The sequence below is a fragment of the Grampus griseus genome, assembly GCF_964374135.1.
Source record: "Grampus griseus genome assembly, chromosome: 16".
Taxonomy (NCBI): domain Eukaryota; kingdom Metazoa; phylum Chordata; class Mammalia; order Artiodactyla; family Delphinidae; genus Grampus; species Grampus griseus.
In genome coordinates, this window is record NC_139010.1 from 41,333,540 (window position 1) to 41,354,134 (window position 20,595).

Sequence of the window (20,595 nt, forward strand, 5' to 3'; positions counted from 1 at the left end):
GCGGAGCGGCTAGGCCCGTGAGCCATGGCCGCTGAGCCTGTGCATCCGGAGCCTGTGCTCCGCAACGGGAGAGGCCACAACAGTGAGAGGCCTGTGTACCGCAAAAAAAAAAAAAAAAAAATTAACCAGGGTCCATTACTCCAGAACTTCTCAGAATCCTCGATGCTTATGTGCATTGTGAACCTCTAGAAGGGGGATGTGATAAACAGTTTCCCAAACTTTTTTTTACCATGGGACCCTCTTCTGGGGAGAAAGTTTTGGGACCAGTTGCTCCAGTGCACACTTTGGAAAATACTGGGTTAAGACAAAATGCCTGTAAGACTGATTTATTAGTCATTAACTGAATTAGTGTGGAACTGATAAGATTTGCTGTCCACTCTCTTAACAGGACACAAGCTAGCCTGATTCTCTGGAAGCTGTTTAACTCGCCACAGTCTAGGACTCCCTCCTTCCACAAGACCAGAAGCATGTGGAGTGCTCACTGTAGGGGCTTTCCCTGGGTGGTTGAAGTGGGGAGGGAAGCTGTGGAAGGGGCATATGAACGCCAGCCCTTTAGGATGGGAATGGGCGGTGCATAGCTCTTGGACAATGCCTTGTGCACTACACCAACTACAAAAGTCTCAAAACACATCATATGGTGTCTGAGCTGAGAGGCTTACTCACAAATATTCTACAACAAATTGCAAATTCATAGACCCTTAACATTATGCACTGCATTAGCAGATTATTCTTCCATACCTGGCACTAAAAATCATAAAAATTTCATTAAAAATTTTATTTTGGAAAAGAATATATAAATATATGGATGTATGTGTATATATGCACTCACACACTCACATATGCATAAAAATGCACAAGACATCTGTGTAAGCAACATCCAGATCGAGAATCAGAACATTGCTAGTAGCCTCCACACCCACTGCCCACTCAACCTCCCCGATCACCTTGATTTTGTGATAATCGGTTCCGGCTATTGTTTATTGTTCCACTGCTATACAACTTTGCCTAAGCAATATAATTTCAAACCTCATGGACTGGCTGGACATGTGTCTGGTTTCTATTCTTTAGCGCTGTGTTAGTGAGGTTTGTTCATGTTGCTGTGGGTACCAACAGTTCACTGCTCTTCCTTGCAGCGTAGAGTTATCACAATTTATTTATTTGTTCTACTTCTGATGGACATTGGGTGGTTTCCATTTTTTTGGCTCTCATAAATAATACTGTTGTGACCATCTGTGTACATGTATCCAGGTGCACCTGCACACCTGGATTTAGATCCAGGAGTAGAATTTCTGAGTCAAAGATTATAATGTAGCTTCAATTTCACCAAATATTGCAAAACTGTGTTCTACAGAGGTTGTTTCAATTTATGTCCCTGTCAGCAGTGTATGAGTCTTCCCATCCCTTCATACCTTCTTTAACACTTGGGTATTGTCAAGTTGTTTCAGTTTTGCCCGTGTGTGTGTGTGTGTGTGTGTGTGTGTGTGTGTGTGCGCAGCAGTAGTAGCTCATTGTGATCTTACTTTTGATTCCTCTGATAACAAATGAGGTTGAGCACCTTTTCGTAAACTTGCTGCTTATACTTTGTGCAGTGACTGAAGTGTCCATTTTTCTACTGAATTGACAATGCTCTTCTTGTAGATTTGTAGGGGTTCTTGGTACATGATAAATAATAATTCTTGTCCATCACTCTGTGAACTTTCTCCTCACTCTCTTTGTGGTGTCTTGTAGTGAACTGAAGTTCCTCACTTTGAGATAGGTGAGTTTATTCTTTTCCTCTATGGTTAGTACATTTTGAGCCTTGTTTGAAAAATTTTTTTTCCTTGAGGTCATGAAGAAGAATCTTCTATAGTTTAAAAGTTTTATAGTTTTGCCTTTAACATTTAAGTCTATTCAACCCAACAATGAGTTTTCTGAATGATATGATGTAGAGTCCAATTTCTTCTCCTTTTTCTCTTCCTCCACTTTTCTCTCTCTGTTCTGTATGGATTCCCAATAGTCCCACACTACTCATTGTCAGAGCCTCTGTAATATATCAAGTATCCATGTGTGTATGGTCCTGTTTCTCATTTTCCATTCTGTTTCATGGAAATGTAAGTTTTTGAAGGAACGGGGGATAGAGCTAAAGATAATTTTGAGACTGAGGCAATCAGCGGCCTCAGTGGGGATTTCTCAACCACTGGACAGCAGTGGGTCCATGAAAGGGGGAAAGAATAAGGGGCTAAGAGAAAAGAGATGTCTTTACAAATTAGAAAAGTTAAAAAAATAGAGGATACCACCCAGCTACAGCAAGGATTAGTGAAATAGGTATCTACACACTGATCATGGAAAATGGTTAAAGATTTTTGAAGAGAAATTTGTCTATATATACTAATAACTTCTACTATTTGACTTAGTAATTTCATTTCTGGGTATCTATCCTGAGGAAATACTTAATAATACACACGAAAAGGAAAGATTTTCACATTGTTTATAAGAATAAAAAATTAAAAACCTCCTAAATGTCCAGTCAGGTTGGTGTTTAAGTATAGTGCATCCATACAATGAAATATTATATAAAAACTAGAATCATGTTTGTGATGAGATTTTTTAAATATGGGGAAATGATTCTGCTATACTTCTAAGGGAAAAAAAGGGGGCTGTCAAGTCATGTATACAATATAATCCCAAAGAAATAAAAGTGAAAATGGATGGATTACAGGTATTTTTCCTGCTTCTACATTATTCCCCTTCTCTTGCTTTACTGGATTGAAAAAAAAAACAAAACCTGACATATTACATATTCCTTGTAAGAATTTGAACTATAGAGGAATATGTGAAAAGCGTAACAGTCATCACTCTCCAAAAGCACCCCCCCACCCCCATCCCTGCCCAGTTAACCATGCTGACTGTTCCTTCCCTTGGAAGGAGTCTCAAACTCAAATGTCTCCAGGGGCCAAAGTAGGAAATGAAAGAAGCCTTGATATAGATGATAGACTGGTGTTGGACTGGGGAAACCTAGAGAATGAGCCCTGTTTACTCAGAATTCCACAATGACCCATTAAACACATATATAGGCTGGATACAGCCCACTGACCACCACTTTCCAGATGTGCACTCTTGCTCATGTATTATTTTTAAAAAGTTATATTGAGATATAATTTACATACAATAAAATTCATCCCTTATTTAAAAGTATCCAATTATGAGGTTTGTAGCATATTTACAGAGTTGAGCAACCATCACCATAATCTAATTTTGGAATATGTTCACCCCAAAAGAAACTTTGTACCCATTAATGGTCATTCCCCATGTCCCACCCCCAACTTTCAGCTCTAGGCAAGTACTAATCTACTAATGTGTGTCCATAGACTTGCGTCTTCTGGACATTTCATATAAATAGAATCATACACCATGTGGCCTTTTGTATATGACCTTTTCATTTATTACAATGTTTTTGAGGTTCATCTATAGTTTAGCATGTATCCATAGTTCAATGCCAAATAATATTCCATTGCACGGATATACAGCATTTTATTTATCCATTCATCAATTAACAGAATTTAGGTTGTTTCTACTTTGGGGGTATTATGGATAGTGTTATTATAAATATTTGTGTATAAGTTTTTTTGTGTGTGTAGAAATATGATTTCATTAGTTTTGTGTAAGTACCTAGAGGTAGAAGTGCTAAACTGTTTTCCAAAGTGGCTGCTTCATTTTACATTGCACCAGCAATATATGAGGGCTCGAGTTTTTCCACATGCTTCATAGCACTTCTTATTATCTGTCTTTTTAATTCCAACCATCCTAGTGTGTGTGAAGTGGTATCTCATTGTGCTTTCAATTTGCATTTTCTTGATGACTAATAGTTTTGAGCATCTTTGCATGTGCTTATTGGCCATTTATATATTTGCTCTGGAGAAGTGTTTATTCATTCCTCTTTATGGCCAAAATATATTCCATTATATAGATATACCACTGACATTCATCAGTTCATGAACATTTGGGTTGTATTCACCTTTTGGCTATTATGGATAATGCTATAAATATTCATGCACAGGTATATTTGTGTGAACATAAGTTTTCATTTCTCCTGGGTATATGCTTAGGTATGGAATTGCTGGATCATATGGTTACTCTGTGTTTAATAGATTGAGGAACTATCAGACTGTTTTCCAAAGCAGCTGTTACATTTTACATTCCCACCAGCAGTGTATGAGGGTTCTGACTTCTCCACATCCTCACGTTGTTATTGTTTGACTTTTTGATTCTAGCCATCCTCGTGAGTGTGAAGTGGTATCTCACTGTGGTGCTGATCTGCATTTCCATGATGAATAATGATGTCAAGAATCTTTTCATGTACTTATTGGTCATTTGTATATCTTCCTTGTAAAAATATCAATTCAGGTCCTTGCCGATTTTTAAATTGGATTATTTATCTTTTATCATTAAGTTGTAAGAGTTCTTTATGTACTGGATCCGAGTCCCGTATCAGATACATGATTTGCAAATATTTTTTCCCATTCTGTGGGTTGTTCTTTCACTTTCTTGGTGGTGTCCTTGAAGCATAGAAGTTTTAAAATTTGATGACATCGACTTATCTGTATTTCTTTTGTTGCTTATGCTTTCATGGTCATATGTAAAAATCCTTTGCCAAATTCAGGGTCATGAAGATTTATCCATGTTTTCTTCAAAGTTTTATAGTTTTAGCTCTTACATTTAGGTGTTTGATCCATTTTAACTTAATTTACGTATGTGGTGTGAGGTAAGGGTTCAACTTCATTCTTTTGCATGTGGCTATTCAGTTGTCCCAACACCATTTGTGGAAAAGACTTCTTTCCCCATTGAATGGTCGTGTTGCCTCTGTTGAAAACTAATTGACCATAAGTGTAAGGGCTTATTTCTGGGCTCTCAATTCTATTTCATTGATCTATACGTCTATGCTTATGTGAATACTACATTGTCTTGACTATTGCAGTGGTGTAGTACTTGGGATATTGAGAAGTGTGAATCATCCAACTTTGTTTACTTTTTTTTCCAAGATTGTTTTGACTACTCTGGGTTCCTTGCATTTCCATATGAATTTTAGAATCAGCTTGTCAATTTCTGCAAAAAAGTCAGCAGGGATTTTGATAGCGATTGTGTTGAATTTGTACATTGCTTTGGGGAGTATTGCCATTTAAATAATGTAAGTCCTTTGGTCCATGAACATGAGATGTCTTTCATCTTATTTAGCTCTTCTTTAATTAATTTCAACAGTATTTTGTAGTTTTCATTGTGTAAGTCTTAAACTTCTTTTGTTAAATTTATTCATAAATATTTTATTCCTTTTGATGCTATTGTAAATGGAACTGTTTTCTTATTTTCATTTTAAATTATTGATTGCTCACAAATAGAAAACAACTGAATTTTGCATATTGGTCATGCATGCTGCAATATTGCTTGTTTTCAGTTCCAATGATTTTTTTGGTGAATTCCTTAGGATTTTCTACACACAAGGCCATGTCCTCTGTGAATAGCAATGGTTTTACTTATTGTTCTCCAATACGGATGTTTTTTCTTCCTTCTTGTCTAATTGCCCTGGCTAGAACCTCCAGTACAATGTTGAGTAGAAGTGGCAAAAGCTGATATACTTATCTTGTTCCTGGATCTTAGGAGGAAGGCATGCAGTCTTTTCCCATTAAGTATGATGTTAACTGTGAACTTTTTGTAGATGCACTTTATCAGGTTGAGGAAGTTCCCTTCAGTTCCTATTTTTTGAGTGTTTTTTAAAATTTTTGTCAAATGCTTTCTTGTGTGTCTATTAAGATGATCATGTATTGTTTTTGACCATGTATTTTTTGTTCTTTCTTCATATGGTATATTACATTAATTGATTTTTGGATGTTAAACCAACCTTGCATACTTGGAATCAATTCCACCTCTTCATATTGTGTAATGTCTTTTATGTGCTGCTGGATTTTGTTTGCTGATATTTTGTTGAAAATATTTGTATCTATGTTCATAAAAGATATTGATGTGTAGTTTTCTTATGACGTCTGGTTTGGGTATAATACTGGCCTCATACAATGAGTTGAGACAAGTTCTCTCCTTTTCTAGTTTTTGGAAGAGTTTATGCAGGGTTGGTATTAATTTTTTAAATGTTTGCTATAAGTCACCAGTGAAGCCATATGGGCCTGGGCTTTCCTTTGTAGGAAGTTTTAAAATTACTTAGTAGGAAGTTTTAAAATTAATTTAAAGTTAGTATTCACTCTCTTTTCTTGTGATCAGTCTATTCATTTGATTTGTTCTTGAGTCAGCTTTGGCAGTTTCTGTCTAAGGAATTTGTCCTTTTCATCTAAGTTATTTAATTGGTTGGTATACAATTGTTCATGCTATTCCCTTTCATTCGTTTTAATTTCTGTGAGGTTGGTATTGATGTTCCCTCTCTTATTTCTAATTTTAATAAATTGAGTCTTCTCTTTTTTCTTAGTCTATTAGCTAAAGATTTGTCAATTTTCTTGTAGATTATGTATCACATTTATAACTGAATTATTATAAGAAGACATAAAAAGTAAAGGGTAATTCCTACAATGGGAGTGGGAGAACATCAAGGTGAATTCAAGCCTTTACTGTCCCATTCCTCCTAAATGCCAATACGGTTGATCCTAAGTTTTTCATAACTCTTTCACCATCTCTGCCTGGAGTGGTGGTAAGGTGGAACTTGGGTATTGAGGAGCACTGAAGGGATCTGGTCCCTTGCTCATCACGAACCAGCAATGATGGGCCATAACCTGTGGGCAGGGTTATGCCCCCGAGATAGAAGACACCATGGCCCCAAGCCATGTGGTCTGATGTCATAACTCACCGATACTCTTTTTGCCGTGTTTCCAGTTCTTTACGTCTGTGCTGCTTGAGAATGTGAATTTGGTCATCACAGGCCAACTTTGCTGTGAGAAAAGGACATGGGTGAGAAGAGCCTAGGGAAGCACATTAACAACATCCAGTTTTCAGGTTTCCCTCAGACACCCTTCCTGAGCCAAGTGCTTTATGTGTAACGTCTCATTTAAGCCTCAGAACACTCCCTCATTTTATAGCAAAGAAATGGGGGCATGGGGAGGTTGAATAGATTTGCCCTTGAATTTTACCCAAGGTCACAACCTAATTAGTGGATTTTCAATACAAGACTCAAATCCCATGCTGTTAGCTAACTCTCTTTATAAAAGACAAATCCAGTTCCTCCTCCTCCTGTCTGCTCACTCAGCAAGCCTGGGGGCTCTGAACCTCGGGGTTCTGAGAATCACATCCAGATACATAAGCCAGGCTTGGTTCTCATCGTGAATTACAGGAAGGCAGACCAATGATTCTCTGGCAGGCAGTGTGCCCATCTCTGGCCTGCCTGTGGATTTCCACCTGGGGGCTCCCAGGACACTGCCTTTGCCAAGAATCGTGGGGCCCCTGGTGGAGAGCTGCTCTTCCACTTCAGAGGAAGGGCATTCCGTGATATTTGGTGGATCTCTTCAAACCACTTCAGGGCAGTTCATTCCTGCATTTCTCACGCAGAGCAGAAATGGCAGCCACTGCGGGTTTCCATGTCGCCTGAGAGAATAGCAGGGACTCATGGCTCTTGTGTTTCTAAGTCCAGTTGGTTGCTTCCTGGAGAAATGTGTGACTTAAGATTCAATACACAGACGCTGACACTGTCCAGTTTCCTGTGGTGGCTACACAGAGGAATGAGAATGGAGCTTATTCTAAAACAGCCTGTCATGTCCTAGAGTGTGGGCTTTAGAAGAGATGTTCTTGGGTTTGGGTTTGGACTAGGGCTGTGTCACTTACAGCTGTGTGACCTTGAGCAAGCTGCCTTAGCTTCTTCCCATGTAAAATGGAGATAATAACGCTTATTTCTAGGGCCATGGTGGGGATTTAGTGAGAGGCTGCAGCAAATCACTCCATACAGTGCTTAGGACCAGTAAGTGCCCAGTAAATGGGAACCACGGTTATCACTGTTGTCCTTATAGTTATCATGGACCTGAGCGTCCTCTTCCTCCCTCTAAGCCAGACTTCAAAGGTGTCTCATCTTTCATTTCAGGAGTGGGCAGGTGGCTAAGGGCACGGTTGGTCACACTTCTCAGGGCCTTTAGAGCAGGAGAGGTCAGATCGAGATTACCCTTTATACTATTATTTAGGGTAAAATCAGTGAACACAGTCAATGGAACCCCAGCTGGCAGGATTCCAGAGCATCTCCTGGAAAGGGGGCCTCTGCAGTGAAGAGCTTCTCCAGCTCTCTGTGGTGAAGAGCCGGCTTTTTAAAACTTCCATTCCATCACAGACTGACATTTTTGTAAATAAGTGGGGAGGCTCTAGGCCATTGAAGGCAAGGTGAGTATTAAATGTAAAAACAGCTGTCACTGGCACATTCATCATCTCTTATCCACCCTTAAAGAACCTGCCTATTTCTCAGGCACCTTGCTCTGAGGATCTGTATCTCTTTAGCTTTACTGTATGACTAAGTCAGAGAACATGTAAAATTACAACCTACCAAGTTTCAAATGGCATATAGCATCCTTCTTCCTGGCCCCACTGACTAACAGAACTTCTGGGAACAAGGCAGGTGACAAAGCCTGAACTGACTACAGCAGAGCTCAGGGGGACAGATTCCAAAAGACTGATATGAGTCTTTCACATAGATGCTTGGAATCCCTGGGACCACAGTGACCCACTGATCTTCCTCTTTGGGCCCCAGTTCCAAACCTGGGACTGGAGCTGCCTCAGGCAGAGGTGCAATGGGCCAGAGAGCTCTGTGAGGCTCAGAACTGTTGGATGCTGGTCTGCAATGAGGTGAGAACAGAGGTTGAGTGTTCAGGTTTACAAACTTAGAGTAACTTGCTAAAATACTTCTGACTGTTGCATCTGATAATAAAAACAGGGCTTGTATTTTGAATGGCTTTGGTTTGTTTTTTATTTCATTTTTCTAGTAGCTAGTTTTTATTGTATTTTACAAAAATGTCAGTCACCACAGAGAGAGCCCTCTGACTTCTATGGTCACCCCAAGTGCAGTGGTGAAATATTAGATTCCAGAGGTTTCTATGTGGTGAGTGATTGAATCGCTTGTGGGCTGGGCCCCCTCATTTCCAGGTTGCCCAAAGGGTTGGTTGTCGTGCCATGTGGTGGACCAAAGATGGCCACAAATTCTTTGACATTCCTTTCATTGAGAGGAGGTCTATGTTCCCCTTGAGTCTGGGTGGGCTCTGTGACTGCTTGGACCAATAGAACGTGGTAGAAGTTACACTGGGCCAGTTTCCAGGGCCAGGCTTGAAGAAACTGACAGCTTCCACTTTCTGTCTCTTGCTTTTGGAAGCCAGCCACCACAAAAAGAAGTGCAACTACCCTGAGACCACCAAGCTGTGAGAAGCCCAGGCTCTACGGGGAAGCCTTAAAAATGAGATGCCACGTGGAGAGGGAGAGACCACGGAGCCCTGAAGCACACGAGAGGAGAACCATCTTAGAAGCGAATCCTCTAGCCCTTCCCCTCTCAGCGGATGCCCCATGGCTCACAGAGGGACCACCCAGCTGAGCCTTTCCCAAATTCCTGACCCCTAAGATCATGAGCAAAATGAAATGGCTGTTTCAAGCCACTAAGAGTGCTACCCAGCAACTGATAAGTGGAACATACTGGGTGGCTCCCACGTGCCCCTCCAGATCCACCCTTCACCTGTCCTGTCCCTGAAGGTCCCTGATCAATGCATCAATGGGCTTCACGTTCGGTTCAGCCACTGGGAACCCTGACCAGAGACTGGAGGGTACGGGACAGTGAGGAGAGGACACTTCTTCCCCAGCCTCTCTCTGTAGGGTCTCCCCAGGCTGTCTGCATCTCTGCTGAGGACCAGAGCTCCTCCCAAGGCAGCTCTGGCTCCAGGACACTTCCCCTTTGGGTTATTCTCACATTCTTTCCCTTCCCCGACCCCACCAGGACTAGGAGTTCTAATGGCCCTGCACGCTGGCCTACACCTTCTAAATATCCCAACTGGACAGTGCCATATGCTTTTTTGTTGGAAAGAGATTCGGGGTCCGTGGGAAGAAGGACTACACATCCGAGACCGTGGGTAGGAGGGGGGCAGGAGGGAGATGTGGAGCTCGCGTTTCTACAGTCCTGGTAAATGAGAAGTGCCCTGTCTGCAGCCTTTCCCATGCTGGCCACCGTAAGACACAGTGACTTTTGTGATCTTCCCTGCCATGAAGACAGGGGATAAAAATCCTTCCTGCCCCAATCATTTAGTTCAGAAATAATCTTGGAATTTTGTTTCTTTTTTTTTTGAATTTTGTTTCTTAAGTTAAATTCCATGTCAGAAGCAATGGGATGTGGCCTGGTAGTTTTAAGAACACCAGGTAGAGAAGACCTTTTCCTCCTGTGTCTTGGTTTCCTTAGCTAAAATAGAGAGGGTACTAATCATTCTCATCTTACCTACCCTGCCAAAGTTCTGTGAAGAGCAAATGAACTAGTGATAGGACATGTGTTGTCAGCTAGGAGGTGTTAACCGGTGGCACTGGAAGCAGCAGCTGTCCCCCTCCTCATTATTCTAGTGGATGCACTAGATCATTTCAGGTTTCGAGAGTGAGCACACTGAAGGGTCATGACTAAGGTAAGGCAGGATTTTGCCAAGGCATGGATTTGACTCACACACGCTAAGAGGCTGGTGTGCAAGGGGGGCGTCATTCAGAGGGAAAGAGGCCTTAGCTGACCCCCGCCATCTGCTCCTCTCTCCTCCTCCTCCAGCCAGGCCAGCTGCGTGTCTCTTACCAAGAATGGCCTCCCGAGGAAGTACCAGATTGGGGTTTGCACATTTGAGGGTCTTGCTTAAGAGGGTATATTTTAGGTTCTTTTCTCTTTCAGCAAAAAGTGGGACTTCATGTTTAATGACTGGTGACCGTCGAACACCAGGCCTGCCCACAGTTCCTCTGAGCTGGCACTCAGGCACTCCTGGTCAACCCCTTCCTTTTCCTGGCCTGCATGGGGTCCCTGGAGCCCAAGCCCTACTGTGACCTCACAGAGAGGAGAGCTGAGAACTCAGCTGAAGAACTGCCCATCCAGGGGCACGTCCCAGGGGTATGTGTTACTAGGGACCCCAGTTACCCTCTGGCAAAAAGTGGGTCATAATCTTCTCCTGGAGGATTTTATAGCAGAGAGGGGACATGGCTGGATGGAGCCTGGGGCCTGTCACTTCCCCCTCTGAACCTGGGGCTTGTTAGTACCTAGAGGAAGGTCACACCTCCTACAGGTGCATCGAGGCACGAAGCAGGTGCTCAACCACGGAGAGCATGGTTATTATTCCCATGGATACAGTTCTTCGAGGAAGGAGGGCCTGCAGACTCTCTCATTCCCCAGAAGCCCAGGGAGTGGAAGGGGCCTAAGCCGCTCACCTCGTCCATCTCTCAGGACAATTTCGCTCTCGCCTGAGATCCAGCGGTAGCAGGGGAACTCAATGTAATCCCCGCAGGGCGTCTTCAGCGTGATGTACTTCAGGTACCAGTCATCATGGAGCCAGTACTTGCGCTTCTCGATTCTGATCAGCTGGATGTCGCCCAGTTCGTCATCAACTACAACATTGTAAGAATCAACCTGAGAAGGAGAAAAGGCAAGTCAGACCATCTGGGAGCTCCTGAGCCTTTGAATCACCCTCAATCAATGTAGCTGAGATGTCTGCCAAATGCCTGTCCTTGGCACGGCTCTGCTGCACCCTGGGTGACAGAGATGGCCAATTCCCCGGCTCTACCCTTAGGAGATGGAAGTCTAGCAAGCAAGGGATGGCGCTGCTCAGAGAGAGACATTCTGCTGTCTGCGCACAGCCCAGTGCCAGGCCAGGCTCGTTGAGGGCCTCTGCAGCTGCCCCCACTCACAACAAGGGCAGCAAGGCTGCTGGCCCTGCTACCTTACCAGGCTAGATGGACAAACTGGCCCTCACACACAAGGGCAGCCCTTTACAGCTTGCAAAGGGCTTGCTGACGTTGCTATAGATCCCACAACAACTTTGGGAGGGGTGGGGAGTTATGACCTGTGTCTCAGATGAAGACAGTGAGGTTCAGTAAGCCCCACTTCTACTACTAATTGGCAGAGCTGGAATTCCAATCCAGGTCTTTCCATATCTCTCCCATTCTCAGTGGGGCAAATAACTGAGTGCAAACGGGGAGGCTCAGATAAAAGTGAAGTCACACAGTTCAAGCTGTCCTGGGGCCTCTGCAGTTCACGGAGCCACAGTGATGCCAAGAGAATCAGATAAGCAGTTTCCACTATATCCAAGGCACAGTGGTGGATTGAGGCTGGCCTTGCTACCTCAGGCCACGTGCAGCACTGCTCCCCAGGCTGCTGCCAGGCTCCTGACCCCAGGAGACGGGCTGGCACAGTGGCAGTGCAGGGCAGCCACTCCATGGCTGCTGCATGATCTGTGGATGGCAGATGGGAAGGAAGGATGGGGGCTCAAGCTTCGCATCGGGCGTTCCAAAGACCAGTATGTTTGGGGAGCCCCAGACTCAATGCCCTCTGAGGCACTTTCTAAGCCAGATTTCACCCATCTTTGAACTTCTTCCTCGGTGGCAGGCTTAGAGTTCTCAGTGTGATGGTGAAGTAAGTGGAGGGGAAGGGTGTTCATCTCGCACATGACCCCATGCATCCCCATTTCCATCCTTCTCCCTCCAAATGCCACTGGGAGGACTTCTTAAAGGGAGTGGGAAGTTGAACATTTTCAGCAAAGCCCTTGGCTCTGAGCACAGTGAGCAGCTCGCATGTCCTGGCTGCCTCAGATGCCAGATGCTTGTGGTCAGAAAGGGAAGTCTCTTCCTAGTGCCCGGTGGTCTGGGCCTGGGTCCTCAGTTAGAAACACTTTCTGGGGACAGAGGAGCCAGCCTGTGGGCTGGGTCCCTAACAGGTGTGCCAGCACATCTGTCCTGCCCAACCTGCAGGTCAAAGAACCCTCCTGCCCCACAGCATGGCCCCTGGGATACCAGGGGCCACAGGTGAGGTCACAGAGAGCATTACCCCCCAGGGCCTGTGGGACCTCAGGCAGAGGGGCCTGTTTGTACCACAGGGCGCCGATCCGTGGGGAGAAGGCGGTAGGCCCCGGATAGAGTTGGGAGAGGAGTCCCAGTGAGGGGCTGGATGACCTAAGGAGCTGGGAGGAGGGAGAGGAAAGGAAGGACACAGCTCTTGTTGGGTGGCTTCCCAGGGGTGGGGAGAGAAGGGAGGCCCCTGAGCTGAGGCATCAGTGGGCCAGGGCAGGAAGGTTTTGATGGAGCAAGGGGCCCAGCGTCCACCTGGAGAAGCAGAGTGGGGACTGGTGGCTTAAGACTGGACGTTTGCAGGGCCCACCCCATTCGAAGTCCCACCTGCCACGAGTATCTGCAGAGAACCGTGGCCCTCTTGCGGGGTCAAGACAGAGATTCCCACCGAGGACTGGAGAGAGGGCAGTGAGGGGCAGAGGGCGAGGTGAGCCTGAGTGTCAGGGCAGCTCAGAAAGCCTCAGGGGCCTTGAGTTCACATCCCAGCTCCAAAGTAACTGACCATGGGCCAGGGCAAACTGTTTCACTCTCTGAGGCTATGTTTCTTCATCTATCAAGGGGAGATCACGCTTAGCTTGCAGGACCATTGAGAAATCCAAACGACATGATGCCTGAGTGGGCTCCTTTCTCCAGAGGCACAGGCCACCAGCTGCTGTGTGTATCAGAACCACCTGGTCCTCCCTCCTTGACTCCTGGGGCGTCAGCAAGTCCCACACTGCCTGCGAGCGGCTCTGAGCTAGCATGGGCCCCTGCGCTGAGGTCCATGCTTGACTACATGTGCCACGTTGAGTAGCCAGAAGTAGAGACGGGAGGAAGACATTGAGCCCATGAGCAGAAACAACTTGGCTCAAAACCTGAAGGGAATTCCCGTGAGGATGGAGAAGGGGTCTTGAGGCCGAGTGAGAACCGGAGGCATTTTTGTTGCTGGCAGTGCAGGCCGAGCAAAGGGAAGTCAGCGTGGGTTGGGGCCTGGGCCTGGGCTCGGGTTGGCTGCTCCAAGGGAAGTGGCTTTCCTGTGGCTCCGAGGGGCTACAGGAGGCTGCAGGCGTCTGGGAGGCTGAGGCGAAGGGGGAGAGGATGGCCATCTAAAGTAACAGGCGCCATAAGCATCTGAGGTGGGCGACTCTCATGGCAGGGAGGAGCCTGGGATCACAAAGGGAAGGGAGATAGGGCCCAGGGAGTCTCTCCAGGACGATTCTCAGAGGGAGGGCCAGATGTCCAACTGAGGGTGGGGACTGATAAGGAAGAGACGGAGTAGCTTCTCTGAGAGAAGGGAGAGCAGGGTCACCCTGGGCACACCTATGGTGCAGTCACAGGAGAATGGGCCCTCCAGGTCACCCTTTCCCAATGACCCACAGGCACCTGGCAGAGGGCCCTGGAGTTTCACCCGGATGAAATCACTGGACAGACCTACAGGGACTCAGTAGGCCATCTGACAGGGTCTTGCAATGGGAGAGGACTGCCAGTCTGGCTTGTCTCTGGCTGGCCGTGGCTTCAGGCCCGGTGCTACAGGAGGTGAACCAGGGCCTGAGTTCAGTCCCACCTAACTCAGGCAGTCTCAGGGACAAAGTCCGGTGACACTGACACTGGCATCCAAGGGCGCCACTGCTGGAGAGTCACAGGGGATAGAGAGGGGCCTCCAGGAAGATCTCAGGGTCCTGTGTGTCAAACAGCAAAGTCAGGTCTTTGGAAGATACAAAGAGCTACGGGGTGTGACAACCTTCCTTCCTCCTCTCCCTGGGCCAGTATGCTCGGTGGATACTGTGTTTGTTGACTAATTTGCCTTGACACGTTAATATCACATGTCCATTCTGAACAGTGTACAGTATCAACAATGGATGGCACGGAGCATAACAGGCCCTCAAAAAATACAGGACATGTGCATGGCCGAGTGGATGGTTCTCTCATTGTACAGTTGGAAACTGAGGCTCAGAGAGGTCAGGCAGCTACCATGCTAGTGAGTAACTGGTGGCCCCACGATTAGAACCCACACCTGTGTGATGGCCTAACCTGGGTTCCTCTCACTGTTTCCCATGGCCACATTGTGGGAAAAGCCTTGGCCTGGGAGCCAGGTGACCTGGCTTTGAGCCCTGGTTCAAGCCCTCCATGGAGTATGAAGGGGCAATGTGGGGTGGGGTGGAGGACAAGGAAAAGCTTCCTACAAGGTGGCATTTGAGGCAGCTCTTGGGAGTTGGTAAGCTTTCAGAGGTGAGTTGAGTGGAGAAGAAGGGGAATGGGTAGGGCATTCTGAATGTAGAGAAAGGAGGTGGGGAATTCGCATGTGAGAGGAGGAGGCTGGAGCATGGAGTTCTCGGGGCAGAGGTGGTGGGTGCAGTGGTCAGACACTGGAAAGAGACATGGAGCCTGGGAAACGTGATATTCACCAGTCCTTCCTCAGAATGGCCAGTTTGCTGATTTCACCCGTTGCTCTCAATCCTCTATTGGATACACAGCTTTAAGGCTTTTGAATATTTCAGCAAATTGTTAGCTGGCCAGTTTTTTGCTTGATCTTTTTTTTTAAATTAATTAATTAATTTATTTTTGGCTGAGTTGGGTCTTCATTGCTCCGCACGGGCTTTCTCTAGTTGTGGCGAGCAGGGGCTACTCTTCGTTGTGGTGTGCGGGCTTCTTATTGTGGTGGCTTCTCTTGTTGCAGAGCAAGGGCTCTAGGTGCACAGGCTTCAGTAGTTGTGGCATGTGGGCTCAGGAGTTGTAGCGCACGGGCTTAGCTGCTCCGTGGCATGTGGGATCTTCCTGGACCAGGGCTCGAACCCGTGTCCCCTGCATTGGCAGGTGGATTCTTAACCACTGCACCACCAGGGAAATCCTGCTTGATCTTTATATCAGCATTTAAAGAAAGGTTTCATTTGTTTCTGCCCCAGATCCCTGCTAGAGCAAGGACAGAGAAGAGTCATGATGTGGTCCAGCCTGGACTGCCTGTCCTGGAGGGGGCTAGTGAGGGGCTGGTGGGTGGTGGGGGGGGCTGTGGAGTAGAGACAGAGGGAGATGATTAAGGGGTGGACAAGGGAAAGGCTGGGGCAGAGAGAGGGAGAAAAGGGGCAGTGGTTAGGGAGGCTGAGGGAGCAAAGAATGGGGGAGCTGGGGGAATCTAGGAGACAGCAGAAGGGAGAAATTGGAGCAGTAAGCAAGAGAGAAATGAGGGACATGGGGAATTTTGGGGAATAGGGAGCAGAGGAAGGAAGAGAAGGAGGAAGAAGAGGCAGAATGTAGGGAAGAGATGGGACAGAGAGGGAAGGTGGGGGATAGTGAGATTGAGTGTCAGAAGGAAATATTTACTCTTCAGTACTATATTATCATTTCTGAGAAGGCGGTATTCTAGAATACATTCTTCATGAATATATTGTAAGAATATTCACAGAAAATATTTAAGAAGTGTAGTTGTAAGACTCGTTCACACGTACTGAGTGCATTCAAGGGTGATATACTAAGCATCACCCTAATGCCTTTCGCTTTCCTAAAAGTGCTGCCAGGGAATGAAAAAGGGTCAGGTAAGATTTCCCAGAAATCTTCGGATCTGTGAAAGTTATCCCATCGGGACTTGAATTACTTTAAATCGACAGAGCCAAAGAAACAAATCAATTTGCTAAATTTGGGCTACGTCTCTGGGCTATGTGGGTCCACCGCCTGGGCTTTCCCAGCAGATGGCGTGACGCTTGACAGGACAATCTCACCTGCGAAGGACCCCAATTCCCAATCCTGTCCTGAATCACTTGGCAGAACTCTGATGAGAATAACCAGGGATTTGTGACTCAATTTATTGAGAAAAAAATCAGTCCCATCCATTATAGGACTGAATTTTGCATGGGAGAATGCGGTATTGACCTGCCAATGAGCTGGAAATGACTGAATTGGTTGCCCAGAAAAAGTCTTTACTGTTGTTACTGTAACTGTTATTATCTATAATGATTGTAACACTTTTCGGGTAAAATGGGTTAGCCTTATCGTCTCTGCAAGTATTTCCTCTAAGATTTCTCCTTCACCTTTACCCAAATGGGACGGATTGTCCTTAAGAGACATTGGCTGGAGATTGAGGAAGTAGATCTGGGCTGTGCAAGACCAAGTGTGGAGTAACTTTGCATAAGCAGAAGCTTTCTCAAAAGATGATTTTTTTCAAAGAGCCTTTTGGAGCCAGCGATTCTCCTGCAGTGCCCCTCCTGACCTGCCCCCTCTCACCACAATGGAAATGTGACATGCAAATCTCTCCTGAAATTTGCTGCTGGGACTCTCACTGAAGTGTTTAATCATAATGTCATTTGAATGTATTCTCAGGGTGGGGAAATAATGAACAGAGGGATGCTTTCACCCCTCTTCTAACGACCCTTTTATGGTCACACCCCCGTACCTCCCCTCTGAGAAGCCACACCCGGCTGCTTATGCTGCACACTGATGTGTGTCGTATGTGGAGGAGAACGGACCCACTGTGGACCACTTATAAAGGCAGCGAAGTCTGTAACCTGTTCTCCTCCCATAAGTGTTGGGGGAATCCATGAAATAATGGAAATAATTATTTCTGACGGTGCTTCAGAATGGCCGAGGGTGTCATTATCCCAAATGGATGACTCATTAGCCCTCCTGCACCACCATCCTCTGGGCCAGTTCCCTGGTTGGGGAAACCAAACAATAGGAGGTAGTTCTTATACTCAACACCTAACTCTTCTAGAAGGGTACTCTAGCCACATTAATATGACGAACTTGGCTAAGTGTCAGATGGGCTTATAGCGAGGTTCTGAGGCTCCTGGGTAGGAATCAAGCTCACTTTGAGTTTGGAATCTGGAAAAGGAGTGGGCTATTATTTGCTTACTTTAGGCTCTGCAGACCTAAAACACGCTTCATGAATATTATCCAAGAAGTATTTGGTTGAACCATATGAAATTGCCAGTTTTGTCAAAAATAGTCAACTATGAGCAATTCCTTATGGTTCAAGCAAATAATGAAGAGATAAAAAAGACAGCTTTGTGAAATCTAAGTCCTTTTGGTCCAGTTCAGAAGCTGGGGGTGGTAGAAGGGAACAGATATTTCCTGGGCACCTGTAGTGTGTTGGAGCTGTCACAATAGTCACTTCATGAGCACTTAAGTAATGAACACTTAATAAGCCCAGTGGACTGGGCACATCACACCAAACACTTGGCGAGGATCGCCACCTGCTGTGCTGCTCACAGAGAAAGCTACAGGCTGGAATTCACGCCAGGTCAGCATGGGGAGCCCACTTCTGAATGAATCCTCACACAGCGCCTGGCATCACAGACTGGACGTGCAGTCAACACGCTCCCTTTGCTCCCTGAACTCTCAGGCTCCAGGGTCTCTGGTGAGGAGGGGAGAGGGGAAGCCCTCCTCCCTCTTTCTCTTCTGAGCCCTCACACTCAGGGTGGGAGTGTTCCCTGGTGTACACTCTGCTGGGAGCCAGCGACGACCTCCAGGTTTGCAAAAGGCTTCTCCTGGCCTGGGTCTCTCGTTCTTTCCCTCTGCATTCCTCTGGGGACCTCTCCTGAGAATGTGAGCTGCCCAGGTGTGGAGACATAAGCTAGTGCCACTCTGGGCCACCGGCTCGAACTCCTAGACCAGCCTGAAGCCAACCCTTGTACTTTACATTTGGGGAAACTGAGGCCCAGAGAGGGGGCAGAGTGAGCTAGTGGTTAGGCCCGGATGGAACTCAGGCCTCTGGACCCCCAGCCCTGCGCGTTCTCCCCACAGCCGAGGTGCCACCTGTGGAGTCCTAGGAAGTGGGGCACAAGTAATGGTGGTCACAGCGCTTGCCCAGTTAAGTGGCCTCTCAGAGCCCCTCGCCCCCGAACTTGAGTCCCAGCCGCCCCGATGTCCGCACCCTGTCCCGGCCACCCCAGCCCGTCAGGGCCGGGCGTCCTCACCGCGCCGCGCTCAAAGTCGTTGTAGAAAGGCTTGTCCAGCAAGTGCTTCTCGCTGCAGCCCGCGGAGCCCACGAGGCTGAGGTAGATGTAGTCGTCGGTGCCCGCGAACCACTGGCTGCCGGTGGCCACGGTGACGGTGTAGGAGGGCATGGTGGCGCGCAGCGAGGACCGCGGGGCGCGGGCGCAGCGAGCACTGAGAGCCTTCGCGCGCCGGTACGCTGGTCTCCGCCCCGCGCCCACCCCGCGCGGTAGCTTCCTGCCTCTGAGCGTCCGGGGCCCCTGCCGCCCCCCTCCGCCTCCTGCCCGCCCTGCCCCCGGCCCCGCCCTCCCGGAGCTCTGACCTCGCCGGACCCGCCTCGGACTCGGTAAGCGCGCCCGTTCCTGCACCTCACCTCCTCCACTTGGCCTCTGTTTTGGCAGTCAGGGGACTGGGGCCACCTCAGCTGCTATCCCCTCCTCCCTCCCTCTATTCATTCTCTCACTCAGTTTCTCTTCACCCTTCCCTCCTGCCTCGGCTTCCCTCACTGCCAGGCCCTTGTGAGGCATTAGGGTTGGACTCCAGGGATGCCTGGAAAACCAGACACAGTTCCTGCTCTCACCAAGTCCCCAGGGTTAGAGGGAGGCCGCGCGACTGGGGCACTTAGCCATGCTGTGATTACTGAGAGCAGGGGTGCTCTGGGAGTCTACAGAGGGAAGAGGAGCCCACCTGGGGAGTCAGGAAAGCTTTTGGAGGGGTGACACCTGAGCTGGTACTGTGGAGCGCAGAGACTTCCGTGGGCATTGGCTTCTTCCACAGGCTTGGCTGAACGTCACTCTGCGCCGGGTGCAGGTGGGCACTGAGGTGAGTCAGGTGCCAGCCACACTTAGGCCTGGAGATTGTCAGTGTGTAGTGGGAGGAGGGCAGCCAGAGAGAGGGAGGCCAGGATAAGAAAACCCGAATCTGGACACCTAAGGGGTTGTCTGGAGGAGGTTGATGCGCTCGGAGGCGAGGGGTTGCAGAACTCGGGGGCAGGGAGGCTGGGCGTGTGATGGGAAAGGGGGTAGACTTCTTTGGAGATGTCTTCTGGGAATAGAACCACGGCTGGAAGTCCTAGGGAAGAAGATGTGGACTCCACAGCAAGGATGTTCCATGAGTTAGAGGTGGTACTTGGAAAACCCGCTGCCTGGCAGAGTAATTGGTTGGCTATCATTTACTTTTAATTAATTAATATTTTAATTTATTTATAAATTTTTTATCGGCTTTCTAACTGATGATGGGCGAGGCTTGGAAGGCATGGTAGTAAAAGGCTTTGGACACTAGAAGGAAGCTTCGTGCGGGTGGTAAGCTTTCCAACTGCTGTGACCTGATCTCAGAAGTCTTCTGTATTCCCCTACACGTCCTCTGTACCCAGCTTCAGAACTGGGTCTGACTGTGGTACACATTCAGTAATGAGTTGAACTGAATTTAAAAATAAGTTCATTCCACGTGAGGTGGTGGGTACATGAAGTCACCTGTTCTGCACACTCACTTTTGGGGACGGGCAAAGAGACAGGCTCAAGGCAGTCTCCCCATTTCTGGGAGCCTGGGCTCCATCTGGTGGCAAGTCCCGCTTTCTCCTCTGCCTGACAGGACCACCACTCTGGACAGAGAGAGAGTGAGTACTTGCCATTCTCTACAGGTGGGAGATGAGGGCAGATTTCAGTGGGACTGGCTTTATTTATCAAA

At 47.2% G+C, this 20,595-nt stretch overlaps 1 protein-coding gene across 4 annotated transcripts in view; it reads right to left on the reverse strand.

Moving 5' to 3' along the window:
* The window catches only part of ALOX5 (arachidonate 5-lipoxygenase), a gene marked incomplete at its 5' end in the record, with an annotated part of 54,085 nt that extends 35,045 nt beyond the window's left edge, over nucleotides 1-19,040 (reverse strand). For all 4 annotated transcript variants that reach the window (XM_082673553.1, XM_082673552.1, XM_082673554.1 and 1 more), the window contains 3 exons: nucleotides 6,824-6,905; nucleotides 11,374-11,572; nucleotides 18,891-19,040. In XM_082673553.1, the coding sequence (XP_082529679.1) occupies nucleotides 6,824-6,905; nucleotides 11,374-11,572; nucleotides 18,891-19,040 (431 nt within the window). The remainder of the gene's footprint in view (nucleotides 1-6,823; nucleotides 6,906-11,373; nucleotides 11,573-18,890) is intronic.
* Between the last annotated feature and the right edge of the window lie 1,555 nt (nucleotides 19,041-20,595).